Raw genomic sequence first — 22,278 nt, 5'->3', positions numbered from 1 at the left:
TCCGTCTTCACTAAGGCAGACATAAATAATCTACCGGAAATAGCAGGGGACCGCGGGTCAAAGGAGTTGGAGGAATTGAGTGAAATCCAGGTTAGTCGGGAAGTGGTGTTGGGTAAATTGAATGGATTAAAGGCCGATATATCCCCAGGGCCAGATAGGCTGTATCCCAGAGTACTTAAGGAAGTAGCTCCAGAAATAGTGGATGCATTAGTAATAATCTTTCAAAACTCTTTAGATTCTGGAGTAGTTCCTGAGGATTGGCGGGTAGCAAACTTAACCCCACTTTTTAAGAAGGGAGGGAGAGAGAAAACGGGGAATTACAGACCAGTTAGTCTAACATCGGTAGTGGGGAAACTGCTAGAGTCAGTTATTAAAGATGGGATAGCAGCACATTTGGAAAGTGGTGAAATCATTGGACAAAGTCAGCATGGATTTACGAAAGGTAAATCATGTCTGACGAATCTTATAGAATTTTTCGAGGATGTAACTAGTAGCGTGGATAGGGGAGAACCAGTGGATGCGGTGTATCTGGACTTCCAGAAGGCTTTCGACAAGGTCCCACATAAGAGATTAGTATACAAACTTAAAGCAGATGGCATTGGGGGTTCAGTATTGATGTGGATAGAGAACTGACTGGCAAACAGGAAGCAAAGAGTAGGAGTAAACGGGTCCTTTTCACAATGGCAGGCAGTGACTAGTGGGGTACCGCAAGGCTCAGTGCTGGGACCCCAGCTATTTACAATATATGTTAATGATCTGGATGAGGGAATTGAAGGCAATATCTCCAAGTTTGCGGATGACACTAAGCTGGGGGGCAGTGTTAGCTGTGAGGAGGATGCTAGGAGACTGCAAGGTGACTTGGATAGGCTGGGTGAGTGGGCAAATGTTTGGCAGATGCAGTATAATGTGGATAAATGTGAGGTTATCCATTTTGGTGGCAAAAACAGGAAAGCAGACTTTTATCTAAATAGAAACGTAGAAACATAGAAATTAGGTGCAGGAGTAGGCCATTCGGCCCTTCGAGCCTGCACCGCCATTCAATATGATCATGGCTGATCATCCAACTCCGTATCCCGTACCCGCCTTCTCTCCATACCCTCTGATCCCCTTAGCCACAAGGGCCACATCTAACTCCCTCTTAAATATGGCCAATGAACTGGCCTCGACTGCCCTCTGCGGCAGAGAGTTCCAGAGATTCACCACTCTCTGTGTGAAAAAAATTATTCTCATCTCGGTTTTAAAGGATCTCCCCCTTATCCTTAAGCTGTGACCCCTTGTCCTGGACTTCCCCAACATCGGGAGCAATCTTCCTGCATCTAGCCTGTCCAACCCCTTAAGAATTTTGTAAGTTTCTATAAGATCCCCTCTCAATCTCCTAAATTCTAGAGAGTATAAACCAAGTCTATCCAGTCTTTCTTCATAAGACAATCCTGACATCCCAGGAATCAGTCTGGTGAACCTTCTCTGCACTCCCTCTATGGCAACAATGTCCTTCCTCAGATTTGGAGACCAAAACTGCACGCAATTCTCCAGGTGTGGTCTCACCAAGACCCTGTACAACTGCAGTAGAACCTCCCTGCTCCTATACTCAAATCCTTTCGCTATGAAAGCTAACATACCATTCGCTTTCTTCACTGCCTGCTGCACCTAAAATAAAATAGGATAAAAGATTTCCTCACCAACCGGCCCCAGACTGTGAGACTCGGCCCCCACCTCTCCTCCACTCGCAGGTTGAGTACCGGTTCCCCACAGGGCTGTGTTCTAAGCCCCCTCTTATACTGTCTCTACACCTACGACTGTAGTCCGGCCCACAACAACAACCGCATCGTCAAATTTTCTGACGACACTACTGTAGTCGGACTTATTTCAAAGGGAGACGAGGCAGCCTACAGAGAGGAAGTCCTGAAGTTGACAACCTGGTGCTCAGAAAACAATCTGGCTCTGAACACCAGGAAAACAAAAGAGCTCATTGTCGACTTCAGGAGGCACAGCACCGACTTAGTCCCCCTACATATCAACGGCGAGTGTGTGGAGAGGGTCAACACCTTCCGGTTTCTCGGCGTCCATATCGCTGCTGACATCTCCTGGACAGACAACACGACAGCGGTCATCAAGAAGGCTCAGCAGCGGCTGCACTTCCTGAGGGTCCTCAGGAAGCACAACCTGGACTCTAACCTGCTGCTGACCTTCTACCGCTCGTCCATCGAGAGCCTGCTGACATACTGCATTACAGCATGGTATGGCAGCTGCACCATGGCAGACAGGGAGAGGCTTCAGAGGGTAACTAGGACAGCGCAGAGGATCATTGGTTGCCCTCTCCCCTCCCTGATGGACATCTACACCTCCCGCTGCCTTAGCAGGGCAAAGAAGATCATCAAAGACAGCTCCCATCCTGCGTTTGGACTGTTCAACCTGCTGCCCTCTGGAAGGCACTATAGGTGCATCAAATCCAGGACAAATAGACTCAGGAATAGTTGTTTTCCGAAAATTATAACTACTCTTAATTCAAATTCACACATGCACTGACTTCACAGTCCAACACCCGGACTTCCATCTGTATATATGTATATAGCGCCGCAGAATTGTGCACCTATCTCCCCCCCCCCCCCCCCTCTCCCTTCTGTTTTTTGTTTTTCTGTTTCTTGTTTTTTGTACTAAATTATATGTATGCACTGAGTACGAGCAGCTTTTAATTTCATTGTACATGTATAGTGACAATAAATGGCATATCTATCTACATGCATGCCTACTTTCAATGACTGGTGTACCATGACACCCAGGTCTCGCTGCGTCTCCCCTTTCCCTAGTTGGCCACCATTTAGATAATAGTCTGCTTTCCTGTTTTTGCCACCAAAATGGATAACCTCACATTTATCCACATTATACTGCATCTGCCAAACATTTGCCCACTCACCCAGCCTATCCAAGTCACCTTGCAGTCTCCTAGCATCCTCCTCCCAGCTAACACTGCCCCCCAGCTTAGTGTCATCCGCAAACTTGGAGATATTTACCAGATTTAATATATAAAATCCATGCTGACTTTGTCCAATGATTTCACCACTTTCCAACTGTGCTGCTATCCCATCTTTAATAACTGACTCTAGCAGTTTCCCCACTACCGACTGTTAGACTAACTGGTCTGTAATTCCCCCTGACTTTTCTCTCTCCCCACTCCCTTCTCTTTAAAACTGACTGGGGTTTCCCCACGTTTGCTACCCGCCAATCCTCAGGAACTACTCCAGAATCTAAAGAGTTTTGAAAGATTATTATTAATGCATCCACTATTTCTGGAGCTACTTCCTTAAGTACTCTGGGATGCAGCCTATCTGGACCTGGGGATTTATCGGCCTTTAATCCATTCAATTTACCCAACACCACTTCCCGGCTAACCTGGATTTCACTCAATCCTCCAACTCCTTTGACCCACGGTCCCCTGCTATTTCCGGCAAATTATTTATGTCTTCCTTAGTGAAGACGGAACCAAAGTAGTTATTCAATTGGTCCACCATATCCTTGTTCCCCATGATCAACTTACCTGTTTCTGACTGCAAGGGACCTACATTTGTTTTAACTAATCTCTTTCTTTTCACATATCTATAAAAACTTTTGCAGTCAGTTTTTATGTTTCCTGCCAGTTTTCATTCAAAATCTATTTTTCCTTTCCTAATTAAGCTCTTTGTCCTCCTCTACTGGCCTCTGAATTTCTCCCAGTCCTCCGGTATGCTGCTTTTTCTGGCTAATTTGTACGCATCATCCTTCGCTTTGATACTATCCCTGGTTTCCCTTGTTATCCACGGATGTACTACCTTCCCTGATTTATTCTTTTGCCAAACTGGGATGAACAATTTTTGTAGTTCATCCATGCAGTCTTTAAATGTCTTCCATTGCATATCCACCGTCAACCCTTTTAGAATTAATTGCCAGTCAATCTTGGCCAATTCACGTCTCATACCCTCAAAGTTACCTTTCTTTAAGTTCAGAACCATTGTTTCTGAATTAACAATGTCACTCTCCATCCTAATGAAGAACTCAACCATATTATGGTCACTCTTGCCCAAGGGGGCACGTACAACAAGTTTGCTAACTAACCCTTCCTCATTACTCAATACCCAGTCTAAAATAGCCTGCTCTCTCATTGGTTCCTCTACATGTTGATTTAGATAACTATCCCGCATACATTCCAAGAAATCCTCTTCCTCAGCACCCCTGCCAATTTGATTCACCCAATCTATATGTAGATTGAAGTCACCCATTATAACTGTTTTGCCTTTGTCGCACGCATTTCTAATTTCCTGTTTGATACCATCTCCAACTTCACTACTACTGTTAGGTGGCCTGTACACAACACCCACCAGCGTTTTCTGCCTCTTAGTGTTTTGCAGCTTCCATACCGATTCCACATCCTCCAAACTAATGTCCTTCCTTTCCATTGCATTAATCTCCTCTCTATTCAGTACCCCACCTCCTTTTCCTTTCTCTCTATCCCTCCTGAATGTTGAATATCCCTGGATGTTCAGCTCCCAGCCTTGGTCACCCTGGAGCCATGTCTCCGTGATCCCAACTATATCATAGTCATTAATAGCTATCTGCACATTCAACTCATCCACCTTATTACGAATGCTCCTTGCATTGAGACACAAAGCCTTCAGGCTTGTTTTTACAACACTCTTGCCCCTTATACAATTATGTTGAAAAGTGGCCCTTTTTGATTTTTGCCCTGGTTTTGTCTGCCTGCCACTTTTACTTTTCACCTTGCTACCTATTGCTTCTACCCTCATTTTACACCCCCTCTGTCTCTACGCTCACACATTTAAGAAACCCTGTCCCTTTAACTCCATCCTCCACTATCCCATTCGACACCCCACCCCCCTTATTCAGTTTAAAACCACCCGTGTAGCAGTAGCAAACCTGCCTGCCAGAATGCTGGTCCCACACCTGTTAAGATGCAATCCGTCCCTTTTGTACAGTTCCCCCTTACCCCAAAACAGATCCCAGTTATCTAAGAATCTAAATCCCTGCCCCGTGCACCAGTTCCTCAGCCACACGTTCAGGTCCCGTATCTCCCTGTTCCTGCTCTCGCCAGCACGGGGAACTGGAAGCAAACCGGAGATAACAACCCTGGAGGTCCTGCTTTTCAACATTTTTCCGAGCTCTCTACAGTCACGCTGCAGAATATTCATCCCCTTCTTTCCGACATCGTTTGTGCCGACATGCACTACCACTTCCGGATGTTCACCTTCGCCCTTGAGGATTTTCTGCACTCTGTCCGTGACATCCTGGATCCTGGCACCGGGAAGGCAGCACACCATCCTCGCATCCCGTCTGTTGCCGCAGAAACCCCTGTCCGTACCTCTCACAATGGAGTCTCCCACTACAATGGCCTTGCCTGCCTTAGGCCTTTTTGGTTTTGGCTCAACAGCCCTATTCGCATCGCAAGCCAGTCCGCCGCTCAGTGTAAACACGTCTTCTGTCCCAACAGCTTCTAAGCGGATGAACCTGTTTACAAGAGGTACACCACCCGGGGACGTTGGCATTCCATGCTTCCCTCCCTTTCTCACTGTCTCCCACCTTCTCTCTTCCAGTACCTTAGGTGTAACAATCGTACTGTAGGACTTGTCGAGGAACGACTCCGTTTCTCGTACGAACCGGAGGTCATCCACTTGCTTCTCCAGTTCCCCAACACGGCCCTTCAGGAGCTCTACCTGGATGCACTTTTCGCATTTGTAGCAGCCAGAGGCACCAGCGGTGTCCTTGACCTCCCACATACTGCAAGCATCGCACTGAATCAGCTTGCCTGACATCTCCTTCTTTCGTCTCTACCTCTCAAGCGTATTGCGTGGTCTCCTCTCCTCAGCCTCCTCGCCGAAGACTCTCGAGCCAAAGACTCACACTTTTCTCACAGGGCACTTCCCTCACAAGGCCGCTCACTCACTGCCGCTCGCTAAGAGCCGTCTTGCTTAAATTGACTGATAAATTGCCTGATTTACCAATTTACAAAGCAAATTCCTCAGTTTTCAACTGTTTTCCCACACTGACTCACTTCTCTCCTCCCACTTGGGCTAGAGCCAATCAGTCGTATCTCTTGCTAATCTCCTGCTGCTGTTCCTCCCAAATCTACAGCAGTTCTACTACACCATCTAAATGGTGGCCGACTAGGAAAAGTGGAGATGCAGAGAGACCTGGGTGTCATGGTACACCAGTCACTGAAAGTAGGCATGCAGGTGCAGCAGGCAGTGAAGAAAGCGAATGGTATGTTAGCTTTCATAGCAAAAGGATTTGAGTATAGGAGCAGGGAGATTCTACTGCAGTTGTACAGGGTCTTGGTGAGACCACACCTGGAGTATTGCGTACAGTTTTGGTCTCCAAATCTGAGGAAGGACATTATTGCCATAGAGGGAGTGCAGAGAAGGTTCACCAGACTGATTCCTGAGATGTCAGGACTGTCTTATGAAGAAAGACTGGATAGACTTGGTTTATACTCTCTAGAATTTAGGAGATTGAGAGGGGATCTTATAGAAACTTACAAAATTCTTAAGGTGTTGGACAGGCTAGATGCAGGAAGATTGTTCCCGATGTTGGGGAAGTCCAGGACAAGTGGTCACAGCTTAAGGATAAGGGGGAAATCCTTTAAAACCGAGATGAGAAGAACTTTTTTCACACACAGAGAGTGGTGAATCTCTGGAACTCTCTGCCACAGAGGGTAGTTGAGGCCAGTTCATTGGCTATATTTAAGAGGGAGTTAGATGTGGCCCTTGTGGCTAAGGGGATCAGGGGGTATGGAGAGAAGGCAGGTACGGGATACGGAGTTGGATGATCAGCCATGATCATATTGAATGGCGGTGCAGGCTCGAAGGGCCGAATCGCCTACTCCTGCACCTATTTTCTATGTTTCGATATACCATCATGGATCTGTGAACATGAACTCCAACTCTCTTGTTCCACACTCCTTGGCATTCCACCATTTATAGTGTATTATTTTATCTTAGATACAAGAAAATGCTATGGGTTTAATAAAAAAAGACACAATGTGCTGGAGTAATTCAGGCAGCATCTCTGGAGAACCTCCAATACTGTTTTTGTTTTAAATTTCATCTTGTTTGCCCTCCACAAATGTATTGCTCCACACTTATTTGAAATGAATCCAGTTTACAACTTGTGCTTCCATCTAATCTGTCCAGTGATACTTAAGCCTTGAATTCCTTCCTCAACTATACAACTAATCATTGTATCATCTTGAAACTTAATGAAGTCTAGTTCATTGGTACTGTATATACAATGACTGGAGAACGCAACTACAGATTTTGTGCATCCATCACCAGGGAGAAAATATTCTCAAAGATTCCGAAAGTATTTTATTGTCATATGTACCAATTAAGGATGATATTCGTATTACCATACAGCCATAATTTAAAAAAAGTGACAAGACGGACAACTACATAATTATCCACAACTGCAAATTTCTCACATTTCTCACAGTAATGGAAGGCAATAAAGTCTAATCTTCTTCCTCATTTTGCTCCCGTGGTCGGGGCAATCGAAGCTCACACGTCAGGGCGGTCGAAGCCTCCGCGCGGGCTTGGAGCTCCCGATGTCGGTCTCAAACCAGATACCATGAGCTCCATGATGTTATGGTCCGCAGGCTCCTGCGCTTGGAGCTCAGAGGTCGATCCCTGGCAAAGGAATCACCCGCTCCACGATGTTAAATCCCGCAGGCTCCCGAAGTCAGTCTTCAGTAAAGACCACAAACTCCACAATGTTAGGCCGCAGTGCGGACGGAGATACGATATGGGGAAAAAATGCATCTAACTTTAGACATAAGCGATTAAATAAAAGTTTTCCCCAAACCCCCTCCCCATAAAACCAGCTAAAGAACTAACCAACTAAACATAAATTTAACACATACTGTAAAACAAAGAATGGACAGACTGTTGGCAAGGCAGCCATTGCTGGCACCACCCGGTGCTGGGACGTAATGTTAAAATTGTACAAGGCATTGGTGAGACCAAATCTGGAGTATGGTGTACAATTTTGGTCGCCCAATTATAGGAAGGATGTCAACAAAATAGAGAGAGTACAGAGGAGATTTACTAGAATGTTGCCTGTGTTTCAACAACTAAGTTACAGAGATAGGTTGAATAAGTTAGGTCTTTATTCTCTGGAGCGCAGAAGGTTAAGGAGGGGACTTGATAGAGGTCTTTAAAATGATGAGGGGGATAGACAGAGTTGATGTGGATAAGCTTTTCTCTTTGAGAATAGGGAAGATTCAAACAAGAGGACATGACTTCAGAATTAAGGGACAGAAGTTTAGGGGTAATATGAGGGGGAACTTCTTTACTCAGAGAGTGGTAGCGGTGTGGAATGAGCTTCCAGTGGAAGTGGTGGCGGCAGGTTCGTTGGTATCATTTAAAAATAAATTGGATAGGCATATGGATGAGAAGGGAATGGAGGGTTATGGTATGAGTGTAGGCAGGTGGGACTAAGGGAAAAAAATTGTTCAGCACGGACTTGTAGGGCCGAGATGGCCTGTTTCCGTGCTGTAATTGTTATATGCTTAACAGGAGTAAAGAAAGAAATGCCATAGGTTTCGTTCCAAATTACGGCAGGTCATACTCCATAAAGGATAGGGGCCTGGATAGTTTTGTTGAACAGAACAAGGTGCAGATACATAGTTCTTTGAAAGTTGTGAGACAAGTGGAGAGAACACCACTTGGCACGCTTGCCTACATTGGTAAGGATATTGAGTACAAGAGTTAGACTGTCCTGCTACCGCTACAAAATATTGGCAAGGTCACATTTGGAGTAGTGTCTGCCGTCCAGCCACCTTGCTATGGGAAGGATGTCATTCAAAAGGGTGCAAAAAATGTTTTTGAGAATATTACTGTGAGTTATAAAGAGAGGCTGAATCCCTAGGTCTATTTCTCTTGGAGAACACCACAGAGGGTTTATAAAATCCATGAGAAACATAGTTAAGGTGAATGCCAAGGTTTTTTTTCCAGGGTATGAGAGTACACTAATAGATGTGTTTAAGGTAAGAAGGGGGACCAGAGGGGCAGCATTTTAAAACAGAAGGCAGTCAGACTGAATGAGCTGTCAGAGGAGTGGTAGAGACAGGTACAATTTGACATTTAAATGAAATTTGGACTGTTGCACAGATAGGAAAGGTTTGAAGGAATAATGGGCTAGGCATAGGCAAATAGGAGTAGCTTGGTTAGGCAATTTGGTTGGATGAATTGAGCCAAATAAACGTTTTTTTGCAGTAGGGCTCTGTGACTCCCTCACAGGCATAATCAAGGAAAATTCCAAAAAGTTTTGCAGGTATATTAAGAGCAAGAAGCTATAAGGGAAAGAGTAGGCCACATAAAACATCAAAGTGGCAATCTCTGGGTGGAGTTGGAGGAAGTAGGTGAATACTTATCGGTATTCACAATGGAGAAGTCAAGTTGGAAAATTCAATAAGAGTGACGGTAGAATGAGAACAAATTACTGTTGAGAAGGTGCTGTTAGAGGTCCTAGTAAGGTTAAAACTGATTCAATCCTCCAAGACCCGATATATTCTAGACTGCAATGGGAGGCACTGACTGAAACACATACTTTTGATCATAGATGAGATGAGGGGAAAGCATTGAATGTGATGTTAGCAAGCTAAGCTAAGGCTGTTAAGAGAAGCAAAGGAAATTATACAGGCTTTGATCATTACTTTCCAATTCCCATAAACAAAATGCTGACAATCTTGCATCCCTTGCTTGCCAAAAAGTCTCTAATCAGGGAACAAAGTTCAACAATAACCTGCCTCTCATTCTTCTCTCCCGTTGCCTTACAGGATGTCCCATTTGTCTTTTCAGCAGCCATTTTAAAAGCACAGCAACTCGTGACATATTGGACACTAGCAGACTTGGATACAAGGTGCACAGCATAGACATAGTGGTGAAGTCATCTGTCCCATAGAACATTTGTTTCTAAAAGCCCTTCATGCAGGATGCCCCAAAGAAACATAGAAACTAGGTACAGGAGGAGGCCATTCGGCCCTTCGAGCCAGCACCACCATTCATTGTGATCATGGCTGATCGTCCCCTATCAATAACCTGTGCCTGCCTTCTCCCCATATTCCTTGACTCCACTAGCCCTTAGAGCTCTATCTAACTCTCTTAAATCCATCCAGTGATTTGGCCTCCACTGCCCTCTGTGGCAGGGAATTCCATAAATTCACAACTCTATGGATGAAAAAGTTTTTTCTGACCTCAGTCTTAAATGACCTCCCCTTTATTCTAAGACTGTGGCCCCTGGTTCTGTACTCGCCCAACATTGGGAACATTTTTTCTGCATCTAACTTGTCCAGTCCTTTTATAATTTTATATGTTTCTATAAGACCCCCCTCATCCTTCTAAACTCCAGTGATTACAAGCCTAGTCTTTTCAACCTTTCCTTATATAACAGTCCCGCCATCCCAGGGACCAATCTCGTGAACCTACGCTGCACAGCCTCAATCACAAGGCATAGAACAGAACAGCACAAGAACAGGCCCTTCGGCCCATAATGTCTATGCCAAACATGATGCCAAGACCAACACACATCTGTCTGCACATTATCCATATCTGTCTATTGCTTGCATATGCCTATCCAAAAGCCTCTACCACCACCCCTGGGAGAATTTATCATCCACTTTTTATTACTGTAAAACAATGAAACCTGCACAAAAGGACCAAAACCCCCAGCAGGGAGAAAATAGTTGATTCAACACCTTGGCCGAACACAAATGAAGGTGAATGAAACTGAACAAAAAAATCCAGCTAGCATTTTTCAAATCCAATGCGTGTTCCTCATTATTTACAAAGTTTGTAATTTGCAGAAACCTAGCCCATGTTCTTTGGTAAATAGTTTTATTAATGTTCTTTTTCATATATAATAGATGACTTATTTTATTACAAGACGACAGTGTATATTCAGTTGCATGCTGCCTAAATACAATGCTTTTATTCCTATCTACATTCAAAGCTCTTAAAGCAGTTACATTTCAAATAACAACAGATGTATCTGTGTTAGCTATTGCTGCTAAATTTACCAAGTGATTGTAGAATTCAGCAGATTATGTCACAATCATGATATGCCAAATAATTTTTGGATACAGATTTTGATGCACAATACTGAAAAGTGTGCAAAACACTGGCTGACATTGGATGTCACATCCAATAAATTTGTACATGATCCAATTTTAATAGCATCAAAGTGAGATGCAAATTAAAAAAAAATAAAATGGAGCAAATTGCAGAACAAATAATTGTACAAATTGATATAAATAATTGGACAATTTTACGTCAATTAACAATCTCCCTTTTTGTTGGAGATGACGCAAAATTTCTACATTTTCTGGGAAGTAAAATTTATTCCGTTTAGTAATTGCTTTTTGTTTTGTCTTTTGCTGCTCCTGTAATTTTCAGCCCAGAGCGATGCCCCTTTATCTGTTCAGGTCAAATAAAGAATAATCAAATACCAGAAAGACAAAGAGGGACGGCGATACAGAATTTGCTCCAAAATATGCAAGTTTATATCTTCCATTATTTATATGTCAGACAGTCTGTATAACACTCAGATTCATTTAACTCGTGTGTTCTTCACATAGTAACTTCTCACCAGCGGACCTGGTCTCCAAAATTTCCAAAACAACTCTGCCTCAGATCTGCTTATAACCTCAAAGTGACAGAATCCCATTATACAATGCACTGACATTAATTTTGGAGGCACATTTTCAGTAATACAGGGTTAAGAATATAGCATTGTTTGGTTTATTTTCATTGACTTTCAAAATATTTTGATTAAATTAAACAATGCAAATTCAATGCAATGCAATTCAATATATTATTCTACTAATCATTAAATAAATGCATGCACTTAGGAGGGGTACAAGTGTTTCAGTTATAATAATGTCTGGCCTACACAGCTACACAAAAGATTATACACAAAACAATCTTAAATTATCTTTTGTCATTTAAATCTCTATTTGTTTAAGTGTTCAGTTAGATAAATATTAATACTTTTCAACATATTGCACATTGTGAGGAAGTAACCTCAGGTTTAGCTGCATCAATCATAAATATAAAGTTTATTATAGTCAGTTATTTAATTAGCACCTATTTGCAAATGAGAAATAAACCTATTGGTACAAATAAAATGTAAACACTTCTGAAAATGTTATGTTTTAGGCCCATTATGAATACTTAATGATTTTACAAACTCTTTTCAAAGGGAGTTTTCAAAATGTACATTAAGAGTGGTAAAAGAAAACAGATGTAACCATTCACAGAAATTCCATACAAGAGCCTCATAGAAAATAAAATGTAGAAGAGAATGAATCAAATGCATTGGGAATAGTCTAATTGTTCGTCATATGTTGATCAACAGAGATTCAATTTCAGATGAGGCAATGGGGTCAATTTAAATCTTGCCCATTCAGGTGACCAGTTAAAAATTCATATTAGCCATCATTGTTGCCTGTTTGCAATGACAAATTGCAGAGTCACAAGGGCAAGAATTCAGCTAAATCATGATGCTTTGATAGTATTCCACTATAATTTGAATCAAGGCTGCTGCAACTCTTTGCACTTGACAAATGTCAAGTTAGTTAGTCTTATGACAGGAGAAAGCCTTTTGATAAAATCAGGAACTTTTCTCTAAGCAGCAAGAAACAATTCCCAACCTCAGAGGGAAAGTTGCAAATGCCTTTCTTTATCTTGGGCTCCTCATTTACACGGCCTCCTAAACATGATTAGTCAGAAGCTAATGGTAGGCTAAGGATATTCAACATTATCCTCAGTAGGTTCTCTGTGTCCCGAGAAAATAGATCAGCTGCTGTTATTAACATAATCGCAGCTGACTTCGGGTGTTTGCTGGGCAAAACACTAACTCTCCAAACTAAGTTACAATTCATCTTAACATCTGCCAACGAACTACAGTTTCAAAACAACCTAACAAAAACAACTTCCAAATGGCAGCCACATACATCTCACCAACAATGCCCAATGCTTGAAAATCATAAAGCTGTGAATGCTGGAAATCTCAGACAAATAACAGAAAATGCTGGAAATACTCAGCAGGTCAGATGCATTCATGAGAAGAGAAACAGAGTCAATGTTTCAGGTCAAAGACATATTCGTAAGATCTGACACTGAAATGCCCTAAGCTTGTCATTTTCAATTTACTGGCCTTTCCAGACCAATCTAAAAAATAAATTGCACATGTAAGCCATGAAGATTGCATATGGACTGACCATTCATGTCAGCTGGAAATCACATCTTCAACAAAATCAGAATTCCATCAAATGAATTTGATTTCATGGAATTCTGATTTGGAAATCTCCCTGTCCCTTCTACATTTCTGTGGCAACTGTATAGTGATGGATTTGATTAGCTGTACATTAACTGCATTATACTTTAAAATGTAAGCTTTAGCCTTGCGAAGGACATAAGCTGTTCACATAAAATAAACTGGATATATATTAATACACAGTTCAAAATAGGTTCACTCAATTTACTTTTAATATTTTACTGTAAAAAGTGATTGTTTTCACTTTGTACCTTGCTGCCCTTTTGGTATTAGCTTTCCACTTCAAAAGATGGAATTTCTCAGTGAGGCATGAAATAGCAGAAGGATTATTATAAACCTGCTTATGTACAGCCATCACAAAATATTTTTTAATATAAAAAGCAAGAAGACGCCACAATTCTTTTAAATGTAACGGATGATCTAGATGGGCTGATTAACGTTTATTTGCATCTAACTTTTAATGTTGGATTTATACTTAGAATTATTTCCAAAATAACCACAAGATGGGAGAGACAGGCTGTATTTTGATAGAGTAAACTCAAGTGTTTAATATTCACCTCAGAATATTTAATATATTGAAAAAACTGAAGCACTTTGTCCCTTTATAAAATGCCAAGTTACAGAAAAAGTCAGTTCAAGAAATAAATTAGGTAACTAGTCTGATGTGTGTTTGCAGAAAATTCATATTTACATCGTAAAATTTAAGTTATAAATTGAGAACAAAATTTCCAATTTAAACAATACATTCCCAGACTCTGGTCCAAAACCAGGATTAATCACAAGAAGGATAAAATTCATCATGGAATCTTTCTCAATGTACTTTGTGAACATTAGCAGCCCAAATTTAAAGACAATCAGACAATATACACCAGGGTCATCGTTACAACAGCAGTGCCTCGCACATCAAAACACAAGTCCAATGAGATGGCCAAGGTTTTGGCGGTTGGTGGGCTTGGTTGCTCAAATCCACACCTCACAAAGCTATTTTCTGTTGAAGGACTGCGCAAGATTTGTCATTATTTAATTCGGCAAGGTGGTAAATAGTTGTAAGCGTGTACACTTGTTTCGATATAGATACAGTTCCTGTAGAAAATAGCTTGAAATACAAAATGGAAATTTCTATAGCATTGGAGCTGCCTTTTGATTTGTAGAAACCCTTTAGAAGTTTGCATCTACTAAAGTTGACAAAATTGTTTCCATATTTAACGACTATCCGTAAAGTAGCTATGAAAGCATTCTCCCTGTATGCATGAAGATGGTCTTCCTCCCCTCAGAAGGGAGCTTTCAACTACACACCGGAATGATGCTACAAATTTACTATTAAAACCGAATGTTTGATATCCACTGTGAAGAAGGCAAATAGTTACCCTTGCAGAAGAAATGCATAATTGTTCAGTTAGCCTCCAGTGAACTACAAAACTTAGCGACTGATTAATATAATTTATAATTCCCAAAATAGGGGTAGACAGTTTCAAATATTTCATACGTAACTTCATTATACATATTTTGTCTCGCTGTTTATTTCTGTTCCAAGTTTTAGCAACTCGGAATCCTTCAAACACTGGGATTTTTATTGTTTGGCTTTCATCCCTTTTACACACCAACTTTACAATCCATTTGGATCAAATTGATTTAGTTTTGTATTGTTAGTTGGTCGAGGTACAGTATATGATTCAAGAGTAAATTCTATCTCGGAGTGTGCAAACTTGGTACAAATAACATGGATATTATGGCATAAAAATAATTCTTCACATTGAATTCAAATTCATATCTATTTCAAACTGTTTAATTTTAACCCCCATCCAGACAAGTTTCGAATCAATCTGGAATAGTAATTCAGATCAATTGGTTTACATTAACTGAAATTCAGTAAATTCATACATTTATTACATGTTGTTGGTTTAGATCAAGTTAATTCAGACTGAATGTAAGTTTACATCAGTGTAAATGTGATATAAACAATATATGATCCTGAGAAAAGCACCGTTGTTTCATGACTGGTTTAATCCTCTTTTCCTTTGATCACCTCTCCATGAAGCACCTTCCTCCTTTGGCGAAGCATATGGAAATATAGTTGTGGAAAAACTGAACGGCAAATAAATTTGAAGGAAGAAAATTAGTTAAAAGTTGCACAAAGATGCAAACTATATAAAATGTTCTAAATTTTAATACATTATTTTAATTCCTATATAGAGATAAATGCTTTTATTATGACTGCATCAAGGTCATTCAGGCCACATGCTGTAACTTTGCTAATGTAAATTATGTCCACTCCAAATGATTGATTTCAGATCGGTACAAATTCAAACACATGCCACATGGAGGCCAAAGTGTCCAATTTCATTTATCAAATTCCCTTGATGACATTTCCTGCTGTCCGTGCTCTCAAAATGTGGTGTAAATCTCATTGGGACAGAGAACTAAGTGAAGCTCTATCGCTTTGTATAGATCAACAGTTTTACAGATGGAAGTATAATTGGTTAGATTAAAAGCAATATTCGCAAATAAGTCTACAGGGAGCAACTAAATATTTTTTTACACATGTTTTGAATACTTATTTGTAGGGAATAAATATGATTATAGAATAAAATGGGCATTATGTGCAGACAAAAATGTACATCAGTCAGACTAAATCAATAATCCAAGGTCAATATATTTATCTTCTGACAACAAAAGTGATGGCACACTCAGTCCCATTGGGTTTATACCACATGTGAAAACATGGACAGCAGCGTGCATGAATTGGCAACACCTTGAGTTGTAAGGAATGTATCACTCTCTCCCCAGCTTGAAAATAATCTAAAGGCAGTTAATATTTTGATTTCATGCTTCTTAATTAGCCAGGCTCAGAAATTCTAGTTAATCAGGTTTCAGATTATAACCAAGGATTTATACAATAAAAAATTGCATCCTAACCCCTGTCCCACTTAGGAAACCTGAACGGAAACCTCTGGAGATTTTGCACCCCACCCAAGGTTTCCGTGCGGTTGCCGGAAGTTGTAGGTAGTGGTAGCAGGTAGGGAGACTGACAAAAACCTCTGGGAACCAATCGGAAACCTTGGGTGAGGCGCAAAGTCTCCAGAAGTTTCCTAAGTGGGGCAGGGGCATTACTCTTGCAGCAGGCTCCATAATCAAAATACCATTTGTGATATGAACATTTCCATTCAACATATTGATGTATTGACACAATACAATGTAATTGTATTAATATATTAAAGCAAAATGAAGATTACATTATTTGTAATCTTTGGTGGGGGGGGGGGGGGGGGGAGAGAATCCTTTCTTCTTCCCCCCCACCCTCACATCAGTCTGAAGAAGGGTTTCGGCCTGAAACGTTGCCCATTTCCTTCGCTCTATAGATGCTGCCTCACCCGCTGAGTTTCTACAGCATTTATGTCTACCTTACATTATTTGAAATTAGTTAAAGTTTTATGCTTTTAATAAAGAACTAATTTAAATTGTGTTAAAATCTACTGAAACTAATATTTTTATTTGGTTGCATCCATTGGGCTGATTTAGATGGGTTTTTTTTATCTCTACTATCTTTATAATGTTAAGGAAGGGTCTCTCAATACAAATGACATGGTGTTTAATCAATTGATTTTCACATATGCATCTAATCTGCTCAAAAATAAAAGGAGCAGTATAAAAGTAAACATGTTCATTGAAAACAAAAAGATAACATAATAAATCACAAATGATCAAACAAATGTTTAAAAAATAGTACACTAAAACCACTACTAGGATGACATTTCAGTTGTTCTTTCCTTTAAGTTCTAAAAAGATCACTCAAACATACAAAATACACTTACGTGGTATATACGAAATCATTATGAGGATAAGACAAATATAGTAGTCGAAGGAGACATTGTACTTGTTTGGAAGTCTCAGAGAATATAGGCCAGATTTCTTCACAAAAGGCAAGGCAGCATAAATTGTAAGGAGTTCACCAACAACACCAATCGGATACAAGATGATAAAGAGGTTGTATCTGCAAATAAATGTAAGACTTTATTAAAAACCTTCATTTCCCCTGGTTAAAAATAAATCACTGACGCCTTTGAAAAGGCAAAAATATGACCAATTTGAAGTTAAACACAAGGTGTTATATGTCTTGTTAAATTAAGAGATGCATAGACAAATAATTGCAATCACATTCAGTTATATAGTTCAGAGTATATAAACATATCCACTACATAATTCCACCTTAGAATGTAAATAAATAGGTCATTATAAGATATGTTTATCAAGAAATCTGTATTACACTACACTTGAGAGCAGTCTTGCAAGTCTTGGTCTCTAGTTCAATTACACCTTAGATTTCTGGAAATATATTTTGGGTTACACTGGTTTCAAATTCAAGATTAATTATCAAAGATATTCATCATCACACAGGACAGTCAGATTAGGATTAAAAAAAACCAGGATATTGGCTGTGATTCAAGCAGCAAAATAACAAATGGAGCAAAAATCACAACACTGGGGCAAAAATCTCAAATTTATCCCATGTTTGATCCAAAGCACTAAATTTTCTGATCTCAAGAAACTTAAAAAAAAAGTTAACAAGACATGTTGAGAATGTGATCAAAACGGGTTTGGGACGCTAAACTCCACATTAACAAATTAGCTACTACAATGGAGAGGAATAAACGTTTTTTTGATATATCGTACTTGAGGTTTCTCTGTAAACTCCAACTCCAATTTGCTGTATGAACTGTGAATGCTTTTAATTATTTTAATTGCATCCCCTTTACCCGTTTACCATCCATCTTTGCTGCAGCAGTCTAGATTAAGAAAACCTCACAATATTTCCACCTCATCTGAGACATGGGACTGTTTAACAATACTTTAGAAGAAAATGCAAAGATGATAATGAACTTATATTTGAACATAACACGATAATGTTACTCATCATCAAAAGGCTTGTGTTTAAAATCATATTTCACTTTTTTTTAATGCACAAAGTGAAATAAGTGGATTGTAGATGTTTTGAAAGGCCTGGTCTGCATTAAACTGATAATACTCTGATATGAAGAAATAAGTGCTGATAATATTCTGAAATCTCAAGCAATTTTACTCATCAAGCTGCTACTGAATACTCCACAAAATGCTGCAGTATTTTACAACTCTGCTAATGGCACAACTTCAGAACTATTCTGACAGCTAAAGGTCATAAGATGCTGTGAACCATCAACAACAACAGGAATGTCTACCAGCATGATCTGTAATATCATGGCCCAGCACATCGCTCACTCAATTATCAGGCTTGGCGAAAGGCTTCTTCATTGAAGAATGCTGAAAACCATTCAGGGAGCAGCATTAGGCATAGCTAGAAATAAGATACCAACCTGTAGAAGCTGCAACACAGGACTTCATGCTTGGCAACAGCAACAATAGCGTGTAGTAAACAATACCTCTGAGAATCAATGGATCAAAATGAAGCTCTACAGCTTTACCATCCCTCGTCAAGAATGGCAATGGACGAGTAAACACCTGACTGGAGAAGGCAGTTCCAAGAACAAGAGGATGTTCACATTTATAACAAGAGGAATCGAATATAGGAGCAAAGAGTTCCTTCTGCAGTTGAACAGAGCCCTAGTGAGACCACACCTGGAGTATTGTGTGCAGTTTTGGTCCTCTAATTTGAGGAAGGACATTCTTGCTATTGAGGGAGTGCAGCGTAGGTTTACAAGGATAACTCCCGGTATGGCATATGCTGAGAGAATGGAGCAGCTGGGCTTGTACACTCTGGAGTTTAGAAGGATGAGAGGGAAACATATAAGATTGTTAAGGGTTTGGACACGCTAGAGGCAGGAAACATGTTCTCAATAGAAACATAGAAACATAGAAATTAGGTGCAGGAGTAGGCCATTCGGCCCTTCGAGCCTGCACCGCCATTCAATATGAACATGGCTGATCATCCAACTCAGTATCCCGTACCTGCCTTCTCTCCATACCCCCTGATCCCCTTAGCCACAAGGGCCACATCTAACTCCCTCTTAAATATAGCCAATGAACTGGCCTCAACTACCCTCTGTGGCAGAGAGTTCCAGAGATTCACCACTCTCTGCGTGAAAAAAGTTCTTCTCATCTCGGTTTTAAAGGATTTCCCCTTTATCCTTAAGCTGTGACCCCTTGTCCTGGACTTCCCTAACATTGGGAACAATCTTCCTGCATCTAGCCTGTCCAACCCCTTAAGAATTTTGTAAGTTTCTATAAGATCCCCTCTCAATCTTCTAAATTCTACAGAGTATAAACCAAGTCTATCCAGTCTTTCTTCATAAGACAGTCCTGACACCCCAGGAATCAGTCTGGGGGAGTCCAGAACCCGGGGCCACAGTTTAAGAATAAGGAGTAAGCCATTTTGAACAGAGACGAGGAAACACTTTTTCTCACAGAGAGTGGTGAGTCTGTGGAATTCTCCGCCTCAGAGGACGGTGGAGGCGGGTTCTCTGGATGCTTTCATGAAAGAGCTAGATAGGGCTCTTAAAAATAGCAGTCGGGGGATATGGGGAAAAGGCAGGAACGGGGTACTGATTGGTGATGATCAGCCATGATCACATTGAATGGCGGAGCTGGCTTGAAGAGCCAAATGGCCTACTCCTGCACCTAATGTCTATTGTCTATTGTCTATAACATCCCAAATAATGGCAAGGCCCAGCATACGAGTACTAAAGATAGACTGACACACTCGTGTTCAACAAAAAGTGAAGAATGAATGATCCATCTCAGTTTATAATACTATCATGGCAGCCATGTCATCCGCCAATTCAATGCAACCCAAATGATAAGAAGAAACAGCTGAGAACACAGCAAAGGCAATGAGATCAGCAACATCCCAGTTGCTCACTGAAGACTTGACCAACAGAACTAGCCAAGCCTCCCAGGAAGCTGCTTCAGTCCTGTTACAAAGTTGTTACCCAACAAGGTGGTAAGTTGCTCACGTGTCTACTTTGGAAAAGCAGGACAAATCCAATCACACTAATTACAACCCAATCAATTATTCAACACAAAAATATTGAAAGGTGTCATTGAAAATACTATAAAGCTGTACTCAATAGCCTGCTCACCAATGTCTAGTTCGCGTGTTGCCAAAAATTCTTAGCTTCCCACCTCTGTGTTGTACGACTAAATCAATCACATCTCTTGTCTGTTTATTCTCATAATCTGTTTGCTCTCAATTAAGTTTCCATTACTGAATTCCTCTAAACTTCAGGCTTTCTAATTTTGTTTGCTATATTACAAGTTTCCTCCATTAAACTAACACTATTCCCACACGGCTTTTATTTCTTCACAAGGCATAGTATTCATTGCAATTCATAATACTAGTTATTTAAATTATTAACTAGTTATTTACTTTCTTAATAGTAAGGCAATGACCATCTACCCAAGTTGAACAACTCCTAAAACCTATGCAATTTGATTGTTGATTTTTTTCAGATTTATTAGTGTTTTCACTCAAATGGATGCAAACCAGAGCAGCAACATACTTGGATAATTCCTTTTTAAACACACTTTCTTTGTCTGAAGTATCTGCAGATGATGCAAAAGTGACATTAAGCATCATTGGCTACAGCCATCCATTGAAAGCAAATTCTGATCCTATAATATCAAAGAACTGCAATTGTCCTGTCTCATCCCGAAACACATCTTTTCTACACTTTGCCGTTATATTTTTTAATTTTTGGATTTATACAAAAATACACCATTTCATTCCTTAATTATCACTGTTGCTCACCACAATTTGATATGTAATACATTAATTTGCAAAGGGGTGAGGAGTTATTAACTTGGGTAGATGGTCATAGCATTACCAAATTAGAAAGTAAATAACTAGTTAATAATTTATTGATATATATATATATATATATATATATATATATATATATATATATATATATATATATATATATATATATACATATATATAACAAGAGAATAACGCCGAACAACTTTACCCATTGATGAAAAATAAAAGACTTATTAATGTTTAAAAAATGTTCAGATTCGCTCTCGTGTCAATCACGCCATGAAATCCACGCCTCTTCCGGTGAGAGGGGGAGGGACTATAAAACTCGGAAGTGTGGACTGCCTCAGTCTCTGCAAGATGGGGGAGCGAGAGGTCACGTCTGAGCTGAACACATGTCTACTAAACTGTGAGTGGTTTTACTGACTTGTGAGTGCCCTTAATGTGGTTTGAAAAAGCAAATGTGGTTGTGGTTGGTTGGTTTGAAAAAGCTAAGCAAATATGGTGGTGGTTGGTTTTAAAAAGCTAAGCAAATGTGGTGGTGGTGGGTTTGAAAAAGCTTATAATTAAAAGTCTAAACTTGACCGCTTCCTGTTCGCACAGTATATTGACTTTAGAAAAAATGCTACCACCTATGGCTGTGATTTTTGGCCATCTTACTCAGAGTCCCCCTCTGCTCATCAGGTACAGATGATTTTTCCCATTGATGAAAAATAAAAGAGTTCTTAGAGTTTAAAAAATGTTGAGATTCTCTCTCCAGTCAATCACGGCATGAAGGCCATGCCCCTTCCGGTGGGAGGGAAGAGGGACTATAAAATCCGGAAGTGTGGGCGTGGCTCATTCTCTGCAAGATGGGGAGAGAGAGGTCACGACTCCCTGTCTGAGCTGTGAACCAACTGAACACACTGAATGTCTACTGAACAATGTGTGTTTTTTTTTGTGGTTTTTATGTGGTGTTTTATGTGATTTTGTGGTGGTTTCACCCTGCTTGAAATGGTATGAAACTGCATTTGAGTTTGTTGGCTTTACACCCTGCTTGAAGTGGTAGGAAAACTGCACTTGAAATTGGTGGCCTAGCACCTTGCTTGAAGTTTGCACTTGTTTGGTGGCCTTGCACCCTGCTTGAAGTAGAATTTCAAGGAATAGCCGTGAGTCAACTGCCAGCCCACCAGCCGCGAGTGAGTAAGCTGACAGCACGCCAGGCTTGAGTAACT

General features: G+C 40.4%; 1 protein-coding gene across 2 annotated transcripts in view; it reads right to left on the bottom strand.

Annotated features, from left to right (window-relative positions):
• Positions 1 to 13,839: 13,839 nt before the first annotated feature.
• Positions 13,840 to 22,278, bottom strand: part of hacd1 (3-hydroxyacyl-CoA dehydratase 1) — a 43,946-nt gene continuing 35,507 nt past the window's right edge. For both annotated transcript variants that reach the window (XM_055652998.1, XM_055653007.1), the window contains exons 6-7: positions 17,130 to 17,308; positions 13,840 to 15,402 (exon numbers count right to left, since the gene is read on the bottom strand). In XM_055652998.1, the coding sequence (XP_055508973.1) occupies positions 15,320 to 15,402; positions 17,130 to 17,308 (262 nt within the window). In that variant the 3' untranslated portion in view covers positions 13,840 to 15,319. The remainder of the gene's footprint in view (positions 15,403 to 17,129; positions 17,309 to 22,278) is intronic.

This window comes from Leucoraja erinacea, chromosome 2, assembly GCF_028641065.1.
Source record: "Leucoraja erinacea ecotype New England chromosome 2, Leri_hhj_1, whole genome shotgun sequence".
Classification (NCBI taxonomy): Eukaryota; Metazoa; Chordata; class Chondrichthyes; order Rajiformes; family Rajidae; genus Leucoraja; species Leucoraja erinaceus.
Note: the sequence above shows the minus strand (reverse complement) of the source record. Positions and strands in the feature narration are given on the sequence as shown.